The 23,813-nt window shown below is 41.1% G+C and overlaps 2 protein-coding genes across 4 annotated transcripts in view; both read left to right on the top strand.

Annotated features, from left to right (window-relative positions):
- XPO4 (exportin 4) overlaps nt 1-6,002 on the top strand; it is a 76,891-nt gene extending 70,889 nt beyond the window's left edge. Inside the window, exon 23 of the mRNA XM_068671164.1 lies at nt 422-6,002. Within this exon, the coding sequence (XP_068527265.1) occupies nt 422-619 (198 nt within the window). The 3' untranslated portion in view covers nt 620-6,002. The remainder of the gene's footprint in view (nt 1-421) is intronic.
- Nucleotides 6,003-11,230: 5,228 nt separating this feature from the next.
- Nucleotides 11,231-22,705, top strand: EEF1AKMT1 (EEF1A lysine methyltransferase 1). Of its 3 annotated transcripts, none has more exons than XM_068671130.1 (5): nt 11,231-11,373; nt 17,258-17,411; nt 18,265-18,347; nt 19,029-19,309; nt 20,838-22,705. In XM_068671130.1, exons 2-5 carry the CDS (start codon nt 17,262-17,264, stop codon nt 20,963-20,965), a joined length of 642 nt encoding a protein of 213 aa, XP_068527231.1. In that variant the 5' UTR covers nt 11,231-11,373; nt 17,258-17,261; the 3' UTR covers nt 20,966-22,705. The 3 variants fall into 3 exon arrangements, with proteins under 3 accessions (XP_068527231.1, XP_068527238.1, XP_068527227.1); XM_068671137.1 differs by lacking the exon at nt 11,231-11,373 and adding an exon at nt 16,340-16,468; XM_068671126.1 differs by lacking the exon at nt 11,231-11,373 and having other exon boundaries at nt 17,250-17,411.
- The last annotated feature ends 1,108 nt before the right edge of the window (nt 22,706-23,813 follow it).

The raw sequence follows: 23,813 nt of genomic DNA, 5'->3' as shown, positions 1-23,813 counted from the left end.
AAACTGGGAGGAAAGGGTTGATACGGCACACTGAACATGGGGCAGGAAGGAAGAGAAGTGCCATTTATGTGAATGAGCATATGCTAAAAGGCAGAAAGGACTTTGAAGGGGATGCTTAAGGTTTTCTTACTCTACGCTTCAGAGGACTGTGGCCAAGCTCAGAAGATTTCTTTTAGACTTAAGACCTGGTCTAGTTGAAAGACTTTTATCTATTTTGGAGAAGGTGAAAGGCTGCAAGTCCATAGTTGCTTCTAGTGTGCTAGTTGGTGAAACTGGATAATAGGTGGAGAGGTACTGAGAGTTTTCTGTCACAGATTTTAATTCTGGATCTTGTCCTGATGAGAGAAGCTGTATATATTGTGCTTTTTTTGCTTTTTTTTTTTTTTTTTTTAAGTTAATAGGTCTTGTGTTTATTTAACAGGCTGAATATTCAGAGCTAGTTGAAACATTGCTATCAACTCAGCAAGATCCGGTAATTTACCAGCGATTAGCAGATGCCTTCAACAAGCTTACTGCAAGCAGCACTCCTCCTACACTGGACCGTAAGCAGAAGATGGCCTTCTTAAAGAGTTTAGAAGAATTTATGGCAAATGTTGGTGGACTTCTCTGTGTAAAATAAACAACAAAACTCTATGCCTAATTTAGACCCTTTCTGCAAAATGCACTGAGAAATGCTGAATGCTGACTAAATCTTGTACCTGTCTCTGGGTTCTTTGCAGCCATCTCAGATTCTAGAGAGCCTGGAAGTTAGAACATAACACAGTGGAATAGGAGAGGTCAACTTTGAATCAGCTTCTGCTATTATGTGTTAGCTGCAATCTGTCATCCTTGTGTGTGGGAGAGAATGAACAGAAAATTTGAATTGAAATTTTTTCCATATATGTGCAAACAGATATGGGCACAATGAAAAATAAATTCAGTGCCTTTTCCCCCCCACTGGTTTAAAATGAGTGGCCAGATAAACGTGCAGATTTTTTTTCTACCCAGTCTCATGTTAAGAGTTTTATGCAGATGCATAAAAAGTTCTGAACAGTTTCGCTGATTTTAAGCTTTATTTTTTCCTCTCTAAAGTTTGAGTTTTGTGTTCCAATGGGGAAAAAATTAACCAAATGGTATTTTAACTCGTGTTTAGTTTTGTTTTTCTATATCAACCTGACATTGCGTGTTTTTGTAATGCAGGTTTTTACATTACGTTCTGCTGCCTAAAGTTCAGAAGAAAGAAGGTGTATATTTTTGTTCCCCTAGAAACGAACTTTAGGAACTGTAGCCATTTCATTGCCTTAATTTAAAAGAGAAAAAAGAAGTTCATATACTTAAGAAATTTAAGGCAAGTTTTGACTCGTCAGCGTTGGTTTAGGATGTTGGCATTAAGCTGCTGTGTGCCTGTTGCAGCCCTTCCTGTTGACAAGTGTCATTTTGGAATCGAGTGTCGAACGCAAGGTTCACGTGTAGTTTTACTTTCAGTATCTGTTTTGAATCATATCCAGGTTGCACGCAACTGCAATGTATTTCTACACTGAACTGTTTGCTTAAGCAATAACAACTCAAAAGGTGTAAATTCCTGACTTTCAATCATTTTAAAGTTGGGGCATTAGCTAAAACAATTATGCCAGAACAGGGGCATCAAACCCTTTCACTCAAGGGCCACGCTTACTTGACTACAATTGAGGAAGGTAATTGGGATGTGTAGTGCTATGGGGGAGGTTGTTTTTTTTTTTGCTGAATCTAGCTCCACTTCTGCAGAGCCATCCCAGCTGCTCTGCTCTTGCTCATCCTTTTTATATCAGCACTTTAGCTATTACAACAGCAGAGAACAGTGCCCTGAGTATAGTGGACCAACAAGGGAGAGTAGCACACGAACACAAAAGCAAGGCCTATTTCATCTCCCGTCGTGCACCAGAGGGAACTGAAGCAAACGCAAATGTTGCATGTCTACTAAAACATCTGTTGTGGAAATACATGGAGGCAGAAGTTGGCCCTTTTGTTGAAGACCTCTGTTAGATTATGCTGTTGAATGTTTCCCATGTGTTTTTTAAAGTTATATAAAATGTACAGTATACACCTTTACGTGGCTCTGTATAGCATCATTTTTGCAACTCTGTGCCATTCTGCAGCTGTTCATCTCAGAATTAGTCACAATAGCCAGAACTTTAAAAAGACAGATCTGTAATACTGTGCTATAAGTGACCTAAGTTTTTTTTATTTCTCAGTTAAACCCATACCTCTCTGAAGCATGGATCCACAAGGCTAAAAAAGCCACCTCTTCATTATACTTCTCTCTTAATTTATGTGAATGAGCAGATTTACACATTAAAAAGTGACTACAAAACTTGTTAGGTAATGTACCTTCCCAACTAGTATTTTATTTCTAAGGTAATTTGCATCGTTTTTTAGAACAGGAGTATTGCACTGTTTTTTTAATTTTTTTTTTTCTTGAATCTCTAGTGCATTTCTTCAAAACATCTCTTGCCTGTGCACTTGCAGAAATGATAACGGTCCCAGCAGATCGATCTCTTTTAACATGTGTAGATCTTTGCTATTTTTCCGAAACTGCTTCTGGAGTTTCTCTGGGCTCGTACATTACATTGGGCAGCAGTTGTGAAACTTTCGTTTGTTTTGTGGTTTGTGTTGTTGTTTTTAAATGAAGGGCGGTAAAGCCTGGGAACAGAAGTGGCTGTAAGAGCTGCTGGTTTGTCATGATGTAGACTGTATCTAGCCCAGAGTCTTCAAAGAGATCATGGCAAATACCTTCAACTTCTTTGGATCTGACTGAATAACTTGTAAGTCCAGTCATCACTTCCTCTACCGCTAGCTCTGCCACTATCACTTTTTTCATCCTAAAGCTGGCTCAATATTTTAAATATTTATGAACTTTAAAATTTTGAAATTCTCTTGAGGATTGTAACTGGTAAGTGGGAGTACAAATTGAGGTGGTATTCAGAACCAAGCGATGTGCATACCCATTACTCCTCTAATCAGGCCTATTGCAGTGTACCAAGCACTGACACACTGCATGTTTTGTCCATCAAAACTTGTTAAAGTGTGAATGTTACTTTCAAAGACAAGTTTTGAAGATTGTTTAAAACTTCCTTTTGCCCTTCAATTTAAAATCAATGCTATTTTAACGGGAAACTGTCCTAGTAGGGGGTTTGTGTAATTTTTCTGCTTAATGCTGTGCTAAACAACACTCTTTCTTGGTTTTAATTCCTTTCTTCTGTTCTTGTGTGTTCAACGTGGATCTTTCCTTGCCATTTTATGTTTCTTTCACAGCAAATGCAAAGATGTCTCTTGCATTGGTGACATCCAAGAAATTGTTGAAAAGATTCCTGGGAATAAGTTCTCCTAATTCATACTCCTGCTGGCTAGGTGGCTGCTTCTACCTAATCTTTTGGTTTATATATCCCTTCCAAATCCAAAACAAACAAAAACTCCCCAAAACAAATCTCTGTTGATCTTCTGCATGTTCAGTTGCTGTAAATCTAGATGGAAAAGCTCATTCAAGTCCACAGGAAAGGCACAGACCATTTTCAGTAGACCCCGAGAGCTGACTTCAAATAACTGTTCTGAAATGTTGGTAGCATCACTGCATTGATTTTTCCATTCACTGTGCAAAGTGAATAATGGTTTCAAAAAGGCACCTGTTTCTTGAAAGGAAAGAAAAAGCAATTTGAACAGAATTATAAATGCTGCATGATGGAATTGTAACAAATATTATTTATCTAGCCACAACGTTCTTTTTGCTAAAGCAAATCATTGCTCCAGTGTTTTCATTCTGACAGTAGAAAGCAAGTAGCTTCTTTCCCATTTCTCCAGCCCCTTCCCCCACCATAAGAACTGTTTCCAATGCTGGTGTAATAATTTTCTGTTGTTCAGCCTTTAAATTTTGTTGCTGGCTAGCATGACCATTCAGTTGGTTCATGAAATTCAAGACTTCGAAAGCACAGATACACGTGGGCAGGGAGAAGTGGACTGCATTAACCTTCCACTTTCACGTGCGTTATGCCTTAACTACCTTCGCTGAGTTATCACATGGATCTGCCACATCTTAGTGCCCAGAAGTTTGCATTTCACTGTTCAGTGTTAAAGGGCTCACTGTTTTCCTCAGGAACGAGAAACTTGTTTTCTCAGCATGTCCAAATCCTGCAAGTTGAAAGAGAGGGGTTTGAATCGCAGTCACCTCGTGGTTAGTGCGTAGCACTTGCTAAAGCCCCAGTGTTTACTTGGGTAGATCCCTTCGTATTTAAGCCATGTAGTTCTAGAAAATAAGCTTGCTCAGAACAGTCAGTTGTCCATTTAAAATGTAATCCTTTAGGAGGTGATGTAAATTCTAATTTGTGACCTGTAAAAACTATTCAGAGACACAAGTGCAGCATTTCTTTTATAAAACACTTCAAGTAATTTCAGTTGAATAATTACGTAAGAAGGGGTGTTCTTTATGGAAGTAGCTTGATGAATATAAGCGCAGGAAGTAGGAGCCAGGCTCCTCTAATTTTGTATCAGTTTTTCCACAGGGTCCTCCGTGGTCCTTGGCAAGTCGCTGAATCCATGTCTTTGTAAAAATAGTGATGATACTTACCTACCTCACAGGGATGTTGTGAGGATTAGCTTATGCCTATAAAATGCATTGAGGATCTGAAATGCTCTGTAAATATTAAATATTTTACTGTTAGTTTTGTGAGGTGTAAGATTTACTGTGATGAAAACAGAAGATTGATAATTATAAAATGGGAGAGGCAGCAGCAGGCCGGTATTCCACGAGACTGGGAATTACGGCGGTGCAGAAATGTTCGCTGTGTGCTGCAGCTGCTTCAGTTACAGCCAGTTCAAGTGGTGGTTTCTTCTTCAATGAGACGTGATTCCCCACCATGGTGCCTCAGTTGTGGTCTAAATAGAAAGAGGACAGGTGTTAGGTATTCAGGCTTCGGTGCCTCTACTTGTGACAAGTGCTGCTTGTGGTGGTAGGTTTTTTGTTTTCTTTTTTGCCTTTTTTTCTTTTCTTTTAGGCTTTTCTGCAATGAACAAACACCTCTCATTTCTCCCATGCCTCTGCTAGTCACTCAAGTTCTGCTCAATACAACTAAAGCCTAGTGGCATCAATTGAGATATAAAGAGCCGGCCCCCCCAAAAACCTTTACATTTGTTTTTAGTCCTCCTTGTGGTAAATGAGATTAATGCTTCCTAGCACTAATCATGAAGCAAACTCTGTGATTTGATCTAGAGCCTTAAGCTCTCACCTGTCTTAAAAATAAATGTAGAGGAAAAAAAATAAAATATGAGATTTATTGGTGCCCTAGGAACTGAGAAACAAGGTGTTTCTGGCCTTCTGTTCTCCTCAGTGAGTTAAAGCAGGTTCTGCTTTTCTGTTTCTTCCCTTTCCCTGTCCTGCCTTCCATGCCCTTCTAAGCCATTTTTATAAAACATTGGGAAAACCCTTCCCACCTCAAATGAAAGATACCACCCATGCCATTTATTTTCCTGTCTATTACAGCTTGATACTTGAAATTGATTTTAAGAAGCAAACAGACTTGCTAATAGCATTCCTCAGCACACTTCAGTCTCCCCTTGAGCTACCCTAGATTTTATAATTAGGAAAAATAAGATTATCCTCCTTTCCTTGTTCCCTTTGTGCAAAATGAGGAACCTCCATGCAGTGAACATGCAGCTTTAAGGCAATAAATGCTAGTACTGCTGTCAGTCAAACGTGTAAATATTTTAAATGTATAATTCAGTACTATGTTGAGTTTATATATTAAAAAAAAAAAAAGCAGGGATTGAAGTGCTAGTTAATTTCAAGTATTGTTTTACCTGTACAGTTGAAGATATGAAGTTGCATAGAAATATTTCACAGTTTATTGCAATAAAACTTGGGAAGTGGCTCTGTAATCAAGCCTTATCACAACTGAATTTTCAATTTTGAAATGAACACTTTCTGTATTTTTAAGATCCATAAGCAGGAGGAGGATAAAATTGTTTTCCACTAAAGACTTTTATTTTGGTTTGGCCATGTGTGATTTGTGTGTATTCTTGTTTATATTTTTCTAAAATCCCACCTGTCATGAGTCCCTGAAATAGCATTTGTTACGCCTCCTCATGGTGGGAACAAACCCAGGAACGCTATGAAGACTCAGGCTAACGATTGTGCTCTCTGGATGTGTGAATTAACAGTAATTTGATTAAAGTTGATGGGGTGACTTTAGATTTATATCAGCATTTAAGGCACGAGTTTGTCCATCAACAGAAGAAAACGTGATCAGGTGCGTGACAGGAGAATCTCACGCGGGAGCACCAGAGTGAGCTACCAGAAATGGCTGTGAATATATAAGCAAATTCCTCTCATTTCCATCCCCCAAAAAATAAAAACCAAATCTGATGGTGACTTTTCAGGTCACTGTTATTGGGTGTTTGTGCCCCCAGAAACAATACTGATCTTGATATTGGTCTTGAATACTGGTCTTGAATTCTGTGTGCAGATTTAATGTAAACAGTCTGTGATTAGCGGGCACAGAAATGTTCTCCAAGCTTGAAATTGGGTCTCGTGTAAATTACATCCAACAGTATCTCACTTGATGTGTTTTGGGAAAGTTTGGTGAAAGGCAGCAGTTCCTAATGTGCTATAACGTAATTACATCTGGAAGAGCTACAGCTGTTTTGTTTTGTTCCCCTCTTACTTTCATTCATTCACAAGTTTAGAAACGAAACAAACAAAACACAAATCCTGAAAGTAAAACTATGCTACAGCTGTGGTGGTGACAGCTTGCTGTACACCTTGACTCTGTGTCTCACTAAAATTTTACTGGTTTCAAAAGTAAAATTCATGCAACAAAGTATTTATATTGGCCTGGCTTCGTTCAGTGAATGTTTTTGTGAAGGACGGAAACATCTAAGGTAATTTTGAGCAAATCCCTGAAAACAGCTTGGCAAGATTAAAAACAGCAGCGTATCCAAGAGCCTTGCGTGTAGAAAATTGAAGTACTTTACCTTAAATATGAGGTCTGGAATAAACTTGAATGATTTGGGTACAAAACCTTTATTCACACTTGTTTCTGTAAGTGTATGCAAAACCTGTTAATTTTGCCTTTAAGAAATTTCCATTTGCTTTAGTTGCATGTGGCGAAGTTGGTGTTTGGGGGTTTTGGCATTTGGGGTTTTTCCTTCACTGATTGCCATTTATTATAAGAAAAAAAAAAAAGTAGGAAACCTCAGTGGTCCGAACGGAGCTTGCCAGATCAGCAAAGGAGGAGGTCTGATGTGAACTGGAAGAGGGCAGGAGGCGAAGAAAGTAAAAAGTTTGCATCCTTGCTGTGGAAAATAAAAATCAAGCTAAACTGTAAGAAGAAAGAAGAAAAACCCGTTCAGAATGCAAGCATTAACCTATAATTTGGTAACTGGCCTCATCCTGATGAGGATTAGTAAATGCTGTCAATTCATTAACGGGTTTTTGGGTTTTAAAGAGAGTGCTGTTTTGGAGTTGTATGAAACATGATGCAATCAGCGTGAGGTTCGTTAATTAAATAATAAAATCTTTCCTATGTTGGGAATCATTCCAGGCAAATCGGCATCTCCAAAAGCACTGCAGGTACCCACTGTGGCTGATGTGTAACTGCTGTTCTTTCTCTTATCTGAATCCCATGGAACAGCCGTTTTCACCTTACCATCTATCAGATATTACCGAATTTGGGTTTTCAGATCCTGTGTTGTCTTCTGAAGAAGGCAGCAGCTTGGTGTGTGCTGTGCTTCCTTTATTCTCCCCCCTGGTGTCTGGCCTGCTGTTCACTGCTGTGAAGGAGTGCATTGGATTTGCTTTAACTTATTGCTGTGGGTGCTGCCGTTTGGGTTTGTGGTGTGTTTGAGCCGCTTCCAATCCGTCCCTCTGTGTGCTGTTGAAAGTCATCACTAGACTCTAAACGAGTACTGATATGAAAGTTGCGTTCGTAACTCAGTTTAATAAATTTTCAGGACGTTGGCTTTAATTTTAGTGCTGCACCAGTACTTCTGGCAGGCTTTTGCTCGCTCACCTGATTGCTGTAACTCAGAGCAAGAAAACCAAAACCAAAAGCCCACCGCCATGCTTCGGAGTCCTTAGGAAGATCACTGACGTCCTCTCACAAGACCAACACTGCTTTGGGGAAGGCATGCGTCCTTCTGCCGTTTTAAGGACAGACTGTTCCTACCTACTTTTTGCCTGCTTTTAGGCTGTTATGCACTTTCATGATTTCTTAACAAACTACTGTTAAAAAAATGTACTGTAACATGGTTTTTGATAAGCGCACATGTATTTAAACATTTCACTCAGCCTCAGGAAAGCTGGAAAAAAATTAGATACCTGTTTTGTATCTTGGTTAAAATGTTTGTAACCTACATCCTTTAAGATGGCCAGATAATGTCTAGATCCTATGAGCGTGACTGTATTTAAGATACCAGTATGGTCTGTAGAAGGAGGACAGTTTAATTTTAATCTGGGGACTGGGAAAATGGTGTCCTCTTATTTTTCTTAGACATGTATATAGTCTGAACTGGAGTTTCAAAAGGAAAAACAGTGATAAACCCCACCTGCTGTTCAGGAAAAAAATAATAATGTTTTCTTTCGTAACACTAGCTTATTTCTGTTTTCTTCTTCTCCTTAAAAAGCGTGTGTGAAATAAGTACAGAGGTATGTGTAGGAAAAACTGTGTAAAACCTGCTGCTGTACATAATGTTTGCTACTTGACTGCGTTTTCTGTTCCACTTTAATTTTACTGGTTTTGCTAAATATATTTTATATATTTTCCTTCCTGCTTCTTGTGATGGCAGAGTGATTACATCTTTGGGGGAAAGGGGGGAAGGCAAAAGCAAACACGAGAAGGCTCTGGCCACGAAATTCCATCAAGTTTCTTTGTTAGTACGTATCTTGTGCCTTTATGAAAACTACTTCCTACAGTACTTAAATTCAGAGAGTGACTGAAAGCTTCTATAAGGCTGGCTACCAGCCTGTACTCCTGCATGCCCCACGTGCTGGGGAAGCTGCGATGCACGTGGCTCATCGACCTACCCCACCGGGCTCTAAGGCACCTTTTATCTGCATCTGAACAACTCAGCGTTGAACCAATAAGCTTTTCTTAAACAGACGAGATGTTGCAGGTTGTTCTGTAAAATGAATATTTCTGTTATTTCTCATCCCCAGATGTAGGATTATATTGACGTTCACTAGAAGCAATCCTCGTATGGTTAAGTATTGCATGCTTGGTTGTCTTCCAAATGAAATGTGGTTTGCCATTCCTAAAAATGTCAATGTCTGGGGGAAAAGAGCTATTAAGATTTTCTTTTTTTAGACTTAAATAGTGGCAACAGCAGACTCTACAATTGGAATTTAATAATCTATTTTCATATGAGGTAATGAGATTGAACTAATGTTCTTTCACGTGGCTATAGCTTCTGCTCCAGAAAGACTCAAAGGCATAGACTTTCATCAGTATAGAAAAAAATGTGGTTGACAATAAAACAAGAAAAACACAAACATGGAAACACAAAAGCCTTTGGAGTAGTGAGTTGCTATTACTTTCCAGGGAGGGACTGTATTTTTGAAAACTGCTTTATGCTCTGTTTCTGAGCTGCTCCAACACAGAGCAGTAGCAATATATTACTAAGGCAGGAGTGGTCCACATCCTCAGACTGAAGTCGTACAGATGCCCTTGGCACTGCTGTATTTCAAAGAAAGGGGTGGGTCTGTGGCTGAAAGGCCACAGTGTAGGTATTTTAACTTGAAGCACCTTCCTGCAAAAAGGAATTAAGAAACAATAAAACCTAGTAATGGTGTTCCCATATTTATGGCTGGTTTGCCCTTGCATCCCCAAAGAAGCTGCGTCGCAAGACATAAATTGCTTTCCTTCATACAGGGTCAGTCCAGCTTCTCCTGCGCTTTCCTGCTAGCACCATCTTGTAAGGGATTTGAGCAGTGCTGAGCTGTGCATTTGCTGCCAAAGAGTGCCTGGTATCACAACCCAAAAGATGTTGTCCTCCCTGAGCCCCCCCATGTGCCCTTACGTGATCTCTGTAACTGTTCTGCACAGAAATATCATTAGGTGCACGGGGGACTGTTGCTCCAGGAAATCTGGACTGATCGTACGTGTCTGCCCAACCTCTTCTGTCCTTTCATCCTTCAGTTTTACTTATCAGCCTTGTGTGTAACTTTTTCACATAAAATGCTTTACAAACTTGCATGGAATAATGGGTAAATGATATTTAAGTGTCATTTTCAAGGACCTGAGCCTGATTTCTTGCTGCATTCAGTAATGTTACATAGATGCACTGTCACTGTGCAGCAATGCATGGAAGAGTTTTTGTTGTTTTAAATTACTGCAGCGGTGTAATACGGATGGGTATGGGTGCACTCCATGCAGGACAATCTTTCGTGCTGGAATGAAGACCTTGTTTGGCAGGACCGTTCAAAGCAGACAAGGGGTAATGACAAGTTCAGGCTTTTTAAAGTTGTCTTTTAAAAAAGAAATGAACAAGCCCGCAGTTCCCTACTGCCATGAGAAGTGCTGTTTCTAAATGGAAGATAGTGAGGTAGTAGGTATGGGGACCCAAAGGAAAAAGTCTTTATAGGGCAGTCACAGAGCAACTCTGAAACAAGAACGCTAATGTTATGAAAATGCTTTTAACAAAATAACATGGCAAGACCTGACTTTGTAAAGAACAATGAAGAAAAGAAAAATAGCGGTGAGGAAGTTTTTGTCTTCAGACAATAAAAGATGAGCAGACATGGCAGAAAGCACATCATGTCTGCACAAGGAAGGTCACAGAGAAGTAAGTGTGTATGCCCAAAGGGAAAGACGCAATAAATTGATTCAAATGAAGAACATTTAAAACTGCTAACTTATGAAACTCTAACAAACAGCTTAAATTCTGTCTGGGTGCAAGAAAGGGAGCCTTAGAGTAGGATTTCAGCTAACAAGACATGATAAAAGAGCATCAGGAAACCTGGAAAAATTGAAGTTAATCAATTGTTTTGTACCAGCCCTCGCTACACTCTTTGCAGATTTTTTATTTATTTATTCATTTTCAGTCAGGTGACTGTAAGTGATCAGCCCTGAAAGCACTATTAGACCGTGTTAAAGCCTCCTGAACCACCGGGGGGGTTGAAATGCCTGGGGAACGACGGCAAAGAGCCGCGGGGCGGTGTCTGGGGACAGGCGCGGGTGCTGTAACCCTAAAAAACGTTTTTTAGGGTGTTTTTTTTTAGGGTTTTTAACGGGCGGCGCCGGTGGTGGCCGGTGACGGCCCGTGACGGTTGGGAGCCCTCAGAAAGGGCGGGAAGCGGAGGGGGGAGGGGCGCGGCAGGGCTGCGCGCGGCGCTGGGGCGGGGCCTGCGTGCGCGGAGGGATCTGGGTGCCGGTGAGTGGGCTCGGCCTGTCCACAGTGCTGCGGCTCTGGGGGGGCCGCGGTGCTCGTCCGCGCGCCTCCCCTCCGCCGTGATGGCGGGCGGGGGGGGCCGGGAGGAGGGGGGTTCCGTGCGGCGGGGCTGCGCCTCCCGGGGGGGCTGAGGGGGCGCGGGGCGGCCGGGCCGGGGCTGCCATCCCCGGTGCCGTGCGGTAATGGGGGGACGGGATGGAGCCGGTTGGTGTTGAGTTGTGCCCACCAACAGAGGCACTGGGTACAAACTGAAGCACAGGAGGGTCTGGCTGAATTTGAGGGGGCACTTCTGTGCTGTGAGGTGACAGAGCTGGGACAGGCTGCCCAGAGAGGCTGTGGGGTCTCCTTCTCTGGAGATATCCAAAACCCCTCTGGATGCCATCCTGTGCAATGTGCTCTGGGTGATCTTCAGAAGTCCCTTCCAACCTCAGCCACTCTGTGAGAGGAGCTCCTTAGTCAGGAGCAGTTCTTTAGCACGCGCACATAGCAGGGTAACCAGTTCTGTGTCTTACCTGCTATCCTCTATATCCCAAAAATCAGACAATGCTCATGGAAAAGCAAGCGGGTCGGGCTGGGATGTATCTCACTTCCCTTCCTCCAGTGGCCGCCCAGCCTCCCAGTCACTTTTTGAATCCTAAGGGGTCTCTGTATTGAGCGACCCTCTGCGCCCCTCACCTCTGAGCTCTCCAGTCTCACCTCGAGGTGCTGCCATGCACCACTTTGTACTGTACCCTGTGAGAGGGATTCTGCAGCTGTGCTGTACTTGTGCCAGGCAGCACCGTGCTGTCCTGGTGAACCTGGCTCCTGAGGCCACACCTGCTCCCTGCCAGTTCTTGCCTTGGAAAACACAACAGTAGGTCTGTGCCTGCGATGTTCATGCCTCTTACAGTTAACAGGCTCTGCCAGTCCCCTCTCAAGTTAGTTATTCCTCATACATACTCCCCTGCAGAAGCTATTTTTCCAGGTCCTTTTCAATTTCTTCACAAGTTCCTCCCAATCACATTCACATTAAAAACCATTCTTTACTCAGGCGGGAGACTTTGTGGTTGTGGTGTGTAATTCTCCAAAAACATCAAATCAATGTGTGGTAGCAGCCATTAAATGATAGATATTTTTAGGAAAATAAATAGAATATAACAGAAAACATTATAAAAGGATAGCGTAAGTGTGTAATCACCCTAATCTTAAATATTGCCTACAATTCCAGTTCCCTCATCTCAAAGAAGGGGCGTATTAGAAGAGTTTAACAAGGATCAGCAAATGTATGGAAAGACTTGAAGAAAGGGGGATGACCTCCAGGTGTCTGTGAAACAGCATGTGGAGCGGTGTGAGGTGGGGAATAACGGGGTTCTGATGTCTGCTTTCTATTGCTGTAAGGGAAGTATCACATCATGTGAAGCCAGTAGCCACGTTCACAGCAAGAGGAGGCAGTTTTCCATCAAATGTAACTTCTAAAAAGGGGGCATTATCGATTAAAGAACTTTATATGAATCTAAGGGATGCTGCACAAGTGCCTTTTGGAGAACTACATTCACAGAACAAATCACTTCAGATGCAGAAATATCCTTAGTGGAAAACAGTTAACAACTGGCAGAGTGTGGAGTGGGGAAGTATCACCTGTACGTGCCTCAATCTCACTCTGAGACAGCTGCTTTTGGCTACCTTCGAGATAGAATTACCACTATCTACCTTTGATCTGAACCAGTACAGCTTTTCTTTTGAACCTTTTGGTGTGGTTGTAAATAAAAAGCTCTCCAGACTTGATCCTTCAGTGGAGCCCTTCTCAGGTCTGCCTCTGCTTCACACATCCTCCTTCCCTCTTCGATGAAACACAAGAAAACTGCTTTAGGTTTGCGTGCAGGTTTGTCAGGTCTGCCTTTCTGATGTTCCCCAAATTGGCATCCCCTTCAGGGGCTGGATCATTGTATGGCACCTGGGCTCCAAAACTTCACAGCTGACTGCAAGGAAGCGAGTAGCTTCTTGAGGTTTGAGAAGTTTTGGGTCCGCATTAGAAAGACTACAAAACAGATGTACATATGGCCAAGCCTTTTTCAGTTTCTTCTGGCTAGACCACACTAGCGAGCATGGGGGATTTTTATGTCTAAATTACTTTGGACTGATGTACTTGATACATTTTGTCCTGTCAGTTGTTCTCATGAAAGCACATTTGGCAACACTCAGGTAACTTGCCAGACACTTCAGCAAAAGCTGAGCTCTCGCTCAGCTTCTTGGATTTAAAGACATTAATAATTGTTTCCAACAGGGGAGATCCTTTCTCTGCGTTTTTACTGTGTTTGGGACAGGATCCCCCCAAACCCACCTGTGATTTAGAGTTCCTGTTTGGCCACTCACCTGTCACTGGAGACCTGGGGTTTGGGTCCTTGTGCATGTTAGTGACTGGGGTTTGAACAGGGTACAATAACTCCATGTTTTATGGTGGTGAGCCCCAGCTCAGCCTTATAATGTTTCTGTCCCTCTGGTCAGGACTTCTTGTTCACCCCCAGGCAGTGCTTGCTCCTCCAGGGGCCCCTAGTCTTTTCTGAAGTTGCATGTGCACTTGTATTCTTGGTAAGAGGTCTAAGGGGCTAAGGAAGGATCCGGCTGCATTTTCTGTAGTTACGAGGTCACCAATGGTGCACAGGCACGTGGCCTCACCTTGCCTCAGCAAACCCAGTGTCTGCATTTCCACGCATCTGTGCATGGGGGCACGGTTACATTGGCACACAGCAGCTGCTCTGTGCTCAAAGAACACTGCTTTGCAGGTGACCACAGCTTCATAGGTATGGATAGACCAAATGTACCGGGGTATGGGAAGACTGTGAAAGACTGAAGGAATTTCTGACTTAATTTTTCCATTCTAACAAGTTCTTTCTAACTTGTTATTTATTTTTTTCTCTATTTTAGGGCTTGGCTAGATAAAATCAGGGTTTTCATACATGAGAGCTGGAAACCAGTGTTAAATCATACAGTATTCCTATGTGGACAAGGCACTGGGGTCTTCAGTGCTACTGTTTTCACTTGCTATGATTACCTCTTTCTTGTTTTGTTTTTCTGTTTTCTTTGAGGAGCTTTCACACAGTAGCAATGTTTACCTGGACATTTGTCAGCTGGTCAGAGCCAGACTCAGCTGTGCATGGGGCAAGAGACTGAGGAGGCTGCAGGCACCTTCCCCCTTCATCCTGCCCGCTGCACTGTGTGAGCTGTGGGTCATACGGTGCAGTTGCACTAATTTCTCTCATTTACTGGGTAAATCGGCCCCTTCAGAGGCCAGCAGCATTCAAATCTATCCCGTGAACACAATCCTGCCTATTTATGCTACTCTCTATCGATAGGTGCTTAACCCCTTTTTTTCCTGCTATCCTTTAGATGACCTTTAACTTCACCCCAAGCCTTACTTCTCCAGCCTCTTGGAGATCTGATTCCTTATTGTGTTGTTTTTTAATTAGGTGCAAATGCAGCCCTATTACTACTAAGTCTAAAACTTAATAGCAAAGAAGACTTAGCACACAGCAAGTTTTAAACTTGGTGTTCCTACTGATAGTGCTAGAGGTGCCATGGATTTCCTCTGCTTCCTCCCATCCTCCCCAAAACTTTCAGGGTTGTTTTTGGACTTGTGAGCAGTATACTTTCTGGGAGGGCTATAGGGAGGTTTCAAGTAGTACAACTTTCTACTGACTTGAAGCCAAAGGAATTTACAAGTCTTGTTCACATAAACTCACTTTAATAGCTTTCTAATGTACTTCATGTGCAAGAAAATGTCTTCATGCTGATGACTTAAGTCAGTATATGTAGACAATGTACATCTGTTCAGAAAAAGGTTTTGGTTTTTGATGATATTCTTAATAGATGTACCTAATGATTTTTCTACCATATGTTCTAAGTTACCTTTCCTTGCAGCCTCACAGTTAATTGCTGCTTGGTTCCTAAAGCTTTAATTTACAAAACAAAAGGAAGACTATGAAAAAGGAGCTAAAATAGCATTTATAGAAAAAGGATGCCTGTGGTTGTATCCCTTTCCATCCACTGAAACAATGGATAATCGCTTCAGCAGCAATTTTATCTGAGGATTTCATTTCACGGGCATAGATTTAATCCTTGCAAATGCCTGTATGGGTTCACTGAATGTAAAATCAAAATGGTTTTGACTTAAGAACTGCAAGTTTGCATCAGTTTTGGTTTCTCAGTGTCAAAGCCTAGAGGTGTGCTTGCCTTAGGGTTAACAGAAAAACAGATTACTACATCTATGATACACTTAATAAAAAGAAAGTCATAGAATCACGGAATCATTAAGGTTGGAAAAGACCTTCAAGATCATCTGGTCCATGAAGAGTAGTTTTAAACTTGGAACTTCTGTCCTAGCAAAAAGGGTTCTTGTACAGGGCCTAAATGGACATTAGCATTGTGCATTGTTAGAAACTCTGTTCTGTGTAAACTTGTGGTAATTTTACTAGGAAATTACTTTAATAATATGAAATTTAATAATATAAATAATAATTTCAAAGCATTTATGTTAATTCACCAAGCAATAAGAACAAACTAAGCTGTTTTGCCCCCTGACTCCAGGATCCCCTCTTGTGTGAGGCCTTCAGGCTCTGAGGGATGGAGGGACGCCGGCACAGTGCTCGGCAGGAGCCAGGAGCTTCGAGGCGTGTGGCGTGCATCGTGTCACTGGGATGGCAGAGTGAATATTTTAGTGAACAGCAATGGGTTATCTCTCAGCATCAGGCTAATGGCACTGTTTTTTCAGTCAGTAGGGAGAAACACATTTAGGAAGTGTCCGGGAAGTGCTGCAGGGGGGAGGTGAAGGGGAGGAGGCCGTGAGTTCTGGAGTCCTCCTTGTAATGGCGAGAGCAGAGGGAGGAACAAATGTAAGCAGCTCTACTTCAGATTAAGTTTTCGTAGTTTTCCAAGTTACGTACAATTCAAATGGCAAGTGTTTCTGTGCAGCATCCACCACACACTGCCTCTGCATGAAGGAAGGTGCACACCCGTTCCTGCTGAAGTCCTTGGATGAATGAATTCTTAGAACAGATGCAGAAAAAGCTGGTTTCCTGAGGGAAGAATCTCGGATTTCCAGGTTTTCTGTCATGCTTTTCACATGCTTGATTTCTGCTGTTGTCACCTTGGCTCCACGAGGTGGCACCGTCTCTTCTGGGAAGGACTCGCAGGCTTGGGCTGCTGCCTGGCAGTGTGTGGCCGAGGGGTGCAGGGGGTGCCCAGCTCTGAGACCCCTGCAAACAGCTGCTCTCGGCATCTAGTGCACACCGTGCCCTTTGGGTACGAGATGTGCGCATGTTCTCACATGTAAATACACAAATTGTCAGTCACACAGTGTTACCTTAGGAAAACATCTTCTTGAGTGTCTTGTCTGCTGAAGGTTCCTGGCATTCGAGACCCATTTTGTGGTGTGAGAGGTGAAGCCAGGTGATGCTGATCCTAGAACAAGAGTTTACTTCTCTTTGAGTCAGAACTGTGTGCCTCTTCAGCATGGCAAGAAATGATCAGTAGCTATCGTTATGTCTCGGAGGGGAGGGAATAATTTCTACAGTATTTGCAAAATCCACTATAGCCTTTTCCTGCAAGCTGAAACAGAAGTGGTGTATGGATGCACGGTATAACAAGCTGTAACAACATCCCTGTAAGAATATGAGTCACATCTGTGTGATACAGAAAGGGACCAGTTCCTGAATTCTCTCTGGAAAAGTTACATATTTTTCTCTTGTTCAGAGGCTTTCCTCATTAGCTATTAGACTAAGCCTGCAAAGTCAGGAAATGTTGCTTTGCCTTGGGAGAGCGGGCCATTATTAAAAGCTTCCACTATTGAAAATGGTTAATTAGGGTTTTTTTTCCTCTGGTTGATGTCTAGAAAAATGGATGATGATGATGATGACGTTCCCCAGCTTTCAGCCCATACGTTGGCTGCCCTCCAGGAGTTCTATTTGGAACAGCAGCAGAGGGAGGGCACGAAGACTTCCCAAGGGTTTAATCAATATTCTGTTGGCTCGATAGAAGAAAACTGGGTAAGAAACTAAACGTAGTGAATGAAGCACAGTTAGTGAATGTTACAGAGGAACAGCCCTCACCGGGTTTATTTTGTGGATTGGTAATAAAATGAAAAGGGGAACACTTAAGATGTTCCTAGAGTGGCAAAATGGTTTATGGACAATAACACTGCAAGCTTATTTGCCTTAATATTAAATCAGGGTAATTACATGCACAGAAGGAATAAAGCTGCCAACAGAAGCCTCTGTGCCTTCTGGAAACTTTTAACTCCAGCCTGGCATGTGAGGATACTGAAGATTCAGTATCTTCAGTTTGAGGCAACACAGTGTAACGAGGCTGAATGTTCTTTCACATCATATTTCTATTTGTGTTTATTTTGTTGGTTTTGTGGGTGGCTGCCTTGCTGCATTTTTTCTTCTAACAGACTGACTTTGGATTTGTCTCTGGGCTCTTTTTTTTTTTTTCTCCCCCTCCTGTTTCTTGTATCTTCTGATTTAGTACATTCATCCTTTATTTCCTTCTATACTGTCATTTTTTGAGTTCTTTTTTCCTTTCCCACTGAAGTAATTCAATTTAAGAGTATATAAATACTGTACATCTGCAGGGTTTGAACTAACCTTCTCAGTGATTTTGAATTACTTGGTTTTCCTGATACCATGGTAAGTGCTGTGGAAGCACACAGTGTAAGCTACCTGCTGCCTCCCATTGGTTTACGGAAGTAAAAAGACTCTCAGAAAAATTGTCACCTTTGTAGTTTGTGAAATGAGAAATTGTTGTGGATTTTGGTTTTCTTCAAATAGGACTCACAACACCTAATTGTCTGTAGCACAGTCAGGTTTGATGTTTATAATTGCGCGTTATTTTCCTCAGCAACTGAGCCAGTTTTGGTACAGCGATGAAACTGCATCGTGCCTGGCTAATGAAGCAATTGTGGCAGCTGGGAAAGGTGGCAGGTAGGTTTTAATGTCTATTTTGTAGATTTGTCATGCCTTTTCTGTAATTATTTCATTTATGCAGGGAGAACGTGCAGTCTAATTCCTTACTCTTTGTACCTCAGCAGTTGGCGGAGATGCAGCAGCAGAAATGCCATTATTTAGTTAGGTAATGGTTCACACTGAGCTTACAGTTTAGTGTTTCATTGAATGCTGTAGCCTTTGCCTTGCCAAAGTTTATTATAAATCTTTTTTTTTTTTTTTTTTTTTTTAATTTCTGAGAAATATAATGAGCTCCAGAGCATATTAATGACTTCTAATTCTTTCCTCTGTTTTTATACATTTCTGCAGAACAGATGGAAAAACTTGTTTTTCCTCCTATTCCTGTAAGGATTACTTTTAATTTTTAAGTTAAATTTTCAATATATTTCCTTGTTCTAAAATAAGCTTTTCTCTGTAGTTAAGGTCTCTGTGCGGCATGGAAGCTGAACATGTAATGGCCCGAATAGTTAAAGCTCCATTCTTTGATTTTTACAAAGTAATTATTTGTTAGATTTAAGGACAAATAGCTTACATTTTCTGGGACAAATGCTTAAAATGTTTTCCCAAAGCAGCCCTGAGAACTCATGGAATTGTCTTTGTTGTAATTATTTCTTTGTTGCCTTTTAAAATCAAATTTCTAAGTTGTTGTCTCTCTTTCAGGATAGCCTGTGTTAGTGCACCAAGTGTGTATCAGAAACTGAAGGAACGGGATGACAAAGATTTTTCGGTGGTTATTCTGGAGTACGACAGAAGGTTTTCTGTATATGGAGAAGAATTTATCTTCTATGATTACAACAACCCTTTGAACTTACCGGAAAACCTCCTGCCACACAGCTTTGACATCGTAATAGCAGATCCACCCTATCTGTCTGAGGAGTGTCTTCAAAAGACTGCAGAGACCATCAGATACTTAACGAAAGGAAAGATTCTGCTTTGCACAGGTATAATTAAGAAAATATTTAGGTCACTGTTGAGCATCTCTTTGTTTTCCCTCTCAAAGGACAAACTTACTCAAGTGAGAAAAAATACTAATTCAGTAATACTAATTTATAAGTAAGTCTAGGAAGAATGTGCATCCTGAAGGGGATAATATTTTACTGGAATACTTTAGTTCAACCTTTATTTTTCATTGAAGGGGTGTGTATTTTAATGGTTAAGTCAGTATATTTTTTATTCTGGCATTATGAGTTTTACTAAATTTTTGAAGAATTGTAACAACATCCTGTAAAGTTCCAGAAATATATATATTTTTTCTTGTAAAGGGGCATTCTCTACAATTGTAGTGATTGAAATCTAGCTATGACAAGCATAGATGCAACCTACCATTAAAATCTAAAAAGATTTAAAAAAAAAAAAAGTGCAATGAGTTTGTGATTCCTAAGCATATCCGTAACTGCAGGATTTCAGCTACTGTATGTTTAGAAAAACAAAGGTGAGCTAAGCAGAAAGAAGGACAAATAGATTGGAATGGCCTTTGTGTAGTAAAGTGGGATGATTTTAGCTAAGCCATGAAAAGAAAAACACAAAAAATACACTTCCTTTTTCTCATATCACTGGCTCCTTTACAGGTAAATATAGAAATTGTAATGTGAATGAATATACGACGACTCTTCACTGTGATTCAGGTAATTGGTTCTTAGGCACTGAAATGCAGCAGGAGGAATTAAAAATCAGTGATCACAGCAGTGAAACTGGAAGATTTGCCGGCTGCATTGTTAGGCCCTTCTTCATGAGATGCACTCGCAAGTTTTAAGAGGCTGCGAGTATCTGCCATGGTCCTGGTGGTTCTTAAAGCTGTAATCTCACTACAAGACATCTGAAAACATCCAAGTAACTTTTGCAAAAACAACAAAGGACAAAAACCATACATGCAGACAATTCTGGGCAGTTGACCAAGTAGGCAAAATAGAGAAAAATGAAAATAGTATGCGGACGTAGAAAGCCTACTTCTTTGTTTACTTGTAAATGGCAGTTATGCACAAGGATAGCTCTCAGATTTTTTTTCCCTGAAATGGATAGGTGGTCCTTCAGTTTACAAAGTTTGACAAATACTGCTCAAGAAAGTGATTTCTCAGTGTGCAGCTATAAATACCACGCTGTGGTTTATTTAAGTAGAGGAGTACATGTAATCTGTTTGCATTTCCCATGGCTCCCCACCATGTAATTCTTTGGCATGCAGCAAGAAGATGGAGTTCAAATCTCTGTTTTTTATAAAGAGGGCAATGATCTTTCCTTCTGCCTATTTTTATGAAACTTTTATGACATTCATTTCCTTGGAGCTTCTTCAGTTCTTTCAGATTTAGATTTCCCAACAACTTCAATTGTCAGAGAGCTGAAGGTGTCACTGCTTTAAGCCTTGCTCCCTCAAAAAAGCTGGTTCTCTGCATACGCATTTGTGAGGAGCTAATCAAAAAGTCCAAACGTTCTGTTGCTGTGTTTCTCACCAAATACTAATTATTTTTGCTGCAGGTGCAGTCATGGAGGAACAGGCAGCAAAGCTTCTTGGTGTGAAGATATGCAAGTTTATTCCAAAACACTCTCGAAATTTAGCTAATGAATTTCGATGTTACACGAACTATGCTTCTGGACTGGACTGATCCTCACAGGAAGATCTGTAACTTTTTCACTCAAGTTCCTTTGTATGTTTTTCTCAGTGACTCCACGTTTCTCCATGCTGAAACGTTCAGCTCCAAGGGATACTTTCTGGGCTAAATTTAATCAATGTGGGGTGATAGCCTCTCTCGGTGTAAGTATTTGCAAATATCGTGTGTTTTTATCTTACCTGGTAGGTAAATGGGGACCAAACAATGTCGGTGCTGGGCAATGGGAACTTCTGTGTTAGAGTTTCATTCCAACCAGCAGTTTTTACCATTCAGGGACTTTTCAGTGACATCTCTGAAGTGATTTTAGCTGGTTGACTTGTAACACCATGCAAGTGCTTTCCTCACGGACATCAGAATCGTCATCTGCATCATAACTGATGGCTTAGTAGCTAGTGGATGATTGAAAGAACATGGTCATTGGTCTCCTTTCACCTTGAGACATGTTTGTTCTCAACATGTCATTTATTTTCATATTCATTGTCCCGCAGACTGGTATTTTTATAAAGGATAACTAAAGAGAAAGCAGGTCTCCTTCTGGGGAGGCCTCTCCAGTTGCTTTTAATAATCAGAACTACTTAAGAGCTGCCAAGTAAGATAAGACCTACTATCTGTTATTGTTGCCAGACTGGCTTTTTATAAAAATTTGGTGGTTGTTTCACCTTTTCTAAAGTTTTGCCACAAACCCAAGCTTTCTTTTTGTAAAAGATAAGATCTATTTTGTCATCAATTATCACTGTATAAACTTGTGTGTGTATGTGTGCTGTACTTGAAAAAAAGTAGTGTTTAACATCTGTTTGCAGAAGTGCAATGCATTTATTTTGTGATACAGAATAAACATAAGCAACAAAAACTGAACTTTTTAAAAACAACCAAAAAAAAAAAAAGAAGTAGGTCTTTTAATTTCCTAGCTAAGCTAATCTCCAAAGGTTGGTATAAACTTGATGTCTCCTTGAAAAAAGCACAATACAGATTTCCCCATGAGAGAGAGCTTTACTTTCACTAGGGATCCTATATATTAGTCAGGTCAAATCACCCTAAAATATGAGGTAAGTAATAAAATGCCAGAAATTAACCCATGCTTGCATTAGTGCTTCAAACTGTGTTCATGGGTTCTCACTTTGTTACCTTTGCTGCTGGCTATGAGATCCTGCTTCTGTAGTAATGTGACCTGTGCATGTCCATTAACTCTTGAATCATAATGGATTCAATTCAAAAATGGAATTGAATTCAAAATTCAAAAATTCAATTCAAAATTCAATGCAGTGCCTACATTTTAATTGATTTCACTGCCAAGTTAACGACGATGTATGGGTATGTCATGTTTGTAGTTTCAAGAACAGACCTTTTTTTCCCAAATACCCATTTTTATCTTTGCCTCCCTTTCCACAGAGAAAAACGTGGTAGTAGAATAGAAACATATTAGAACTTTTTGGATCTTACAGGGCCACTGAGAAATACCATAATGTATTGATAAACTCCTATTGTTTCTAACAGGCAAATTTAAATTTTATATACAAGGGTTTGGCTGTATTTCAAGCAATTTCAGTTACAATAGATGATGCATTAGAAAAACTTTCCTTTGTGATAGTAGGGATTTTTTGATAACTGGAATTTTTTAAGCTAATTTTCTCTAACTTCTTGGCTACACTGCTGATGCATTTTTGGGTGAAAGCTGGTTCTTAAATTGCAAGGCACTCAACAGTTTTTATCAGCTATAAATACACAGAACATATGTACTTGTCTTCTTGTCTTTCCATACCATATTTATATACTGGGATCACGTAAAAGGCTAACAGAAATGCTGCATCTACAAAATGAGGCAACTAGAAGACGTATTAAGAAAATTATTTTGTGGTGGAGAACTCACTCTGTAAGTTTTCCCTCCTCACTTTTTTTGCCTGTGCCTCCCCCCTCCATAGTGTTCCTGAGTTTTGTGGTACCAGTTTTTTCTTTCACAGGCACTGGTTTTCATCAGGTGGCTGGCAACAAGGAACTGCAGAGGCAGAGCACACAGGGGAATGGAGAGCTGAGGCAGATCCGAGTCACTGCACACCCGTGGCCGATACTGTCCTGCTGTTCAAACCAGAAGGTGTCCTTGCTGTTGAGCCCACCAAAGCCTGAATTTCCCCTGAAAATCACTGCCCGCAGGTGACACCCAGCTGGGGTTATTAGCAGTGTTTCTGGAGCCTGAGCCATCGCTGTTATGTGGCCAGTTCCAAAATAAAGCAAACCAACATTAAATGCGTAGGCATGGGCACAAATCACAGCTGGAGGCTGGTTTGTGTTAGTTACCACAAATGTCTTACACACCAGGCAGATGGAAGCAATGCAATGTGAAGCACCTCCTGAAACTTATTTCTAACTGCATAGAGGCTTCAGATGGGACAGGTACGGTACGGCTGCCAGAGCTGACGATACTCTGCCCACCTAAATTAGAACGTGCTGTTCGAGTACAAGCTTCACATGTGTTGCTGCTTTGCTGGTAATGTCCTGCAGTTGCCTGCTTCCTTTTGCTAAAGCTGCGTTGTTGGGCTCGCTACAACAGAACTGAAAGATAGTTTTGTCGATTTCATCAGAGAGCCATTACTTTTTTTTAAAGATGTACAACGTTGAGTTGTACCAAGAAATTCAGTTCACCAAGAAAGCAGCTGCTGCTCTCACGCGTCGGTCAGGCCCCTTTGAAAAGAGGTTCTGTGAAGACGCGTGGTTATGAAAATGAGGGAACACGTACGGTTTTGTAGATGTGCTCAATACAGCAGCCCGTTGTCCACCGGCTTCCCCCTTAGAAGGCTGGCGAGCTCGGGCAGCTGCCCAAGCTCAGCATGACTGGTGGCATTCACAC

Source organism: Anas acuta, chromosome 1 (genome assembly GCF_963932015.1).
Source record: "Anas acuta chromosome 1, bAnaAcu1.1, whole genome shotgun sequence".
NCBI classification, from domain to species: Eukaryota; Metazoa; Chordata; class Aves; order Anseriformes; family Anatidae; genus Anas; species Anas acuta.
This window is presented reverse-complemented; position numbering and strand designations above follow the sequence as displayed.

Bases quoted from the DNA above. Each gene is read 5' to 3' on its own strand.
- EEF1AKMT1 (XM_068671126.1), top strand. From the start codon at position 17,250: ATGTCTAGAAAAATGGATGATGATGATGATGACGTTCCCCAGCTTTCA. The intron at 17,412-18,264 runs GTAAGAAACTAA...TATTTTCCTCAG, and splicing joins GCTCGATAGAAGAAAACTGG to CAACTGAGCCAGTTTTGGTA. The intron at 18,348-19,028 runs GTAGGTTTTAAT...TCTCTCTTTCAG, and splicing joins GCAGCTGGGAAAGGTGGCAG to GATAGCCTGTGTTAGTGCAC.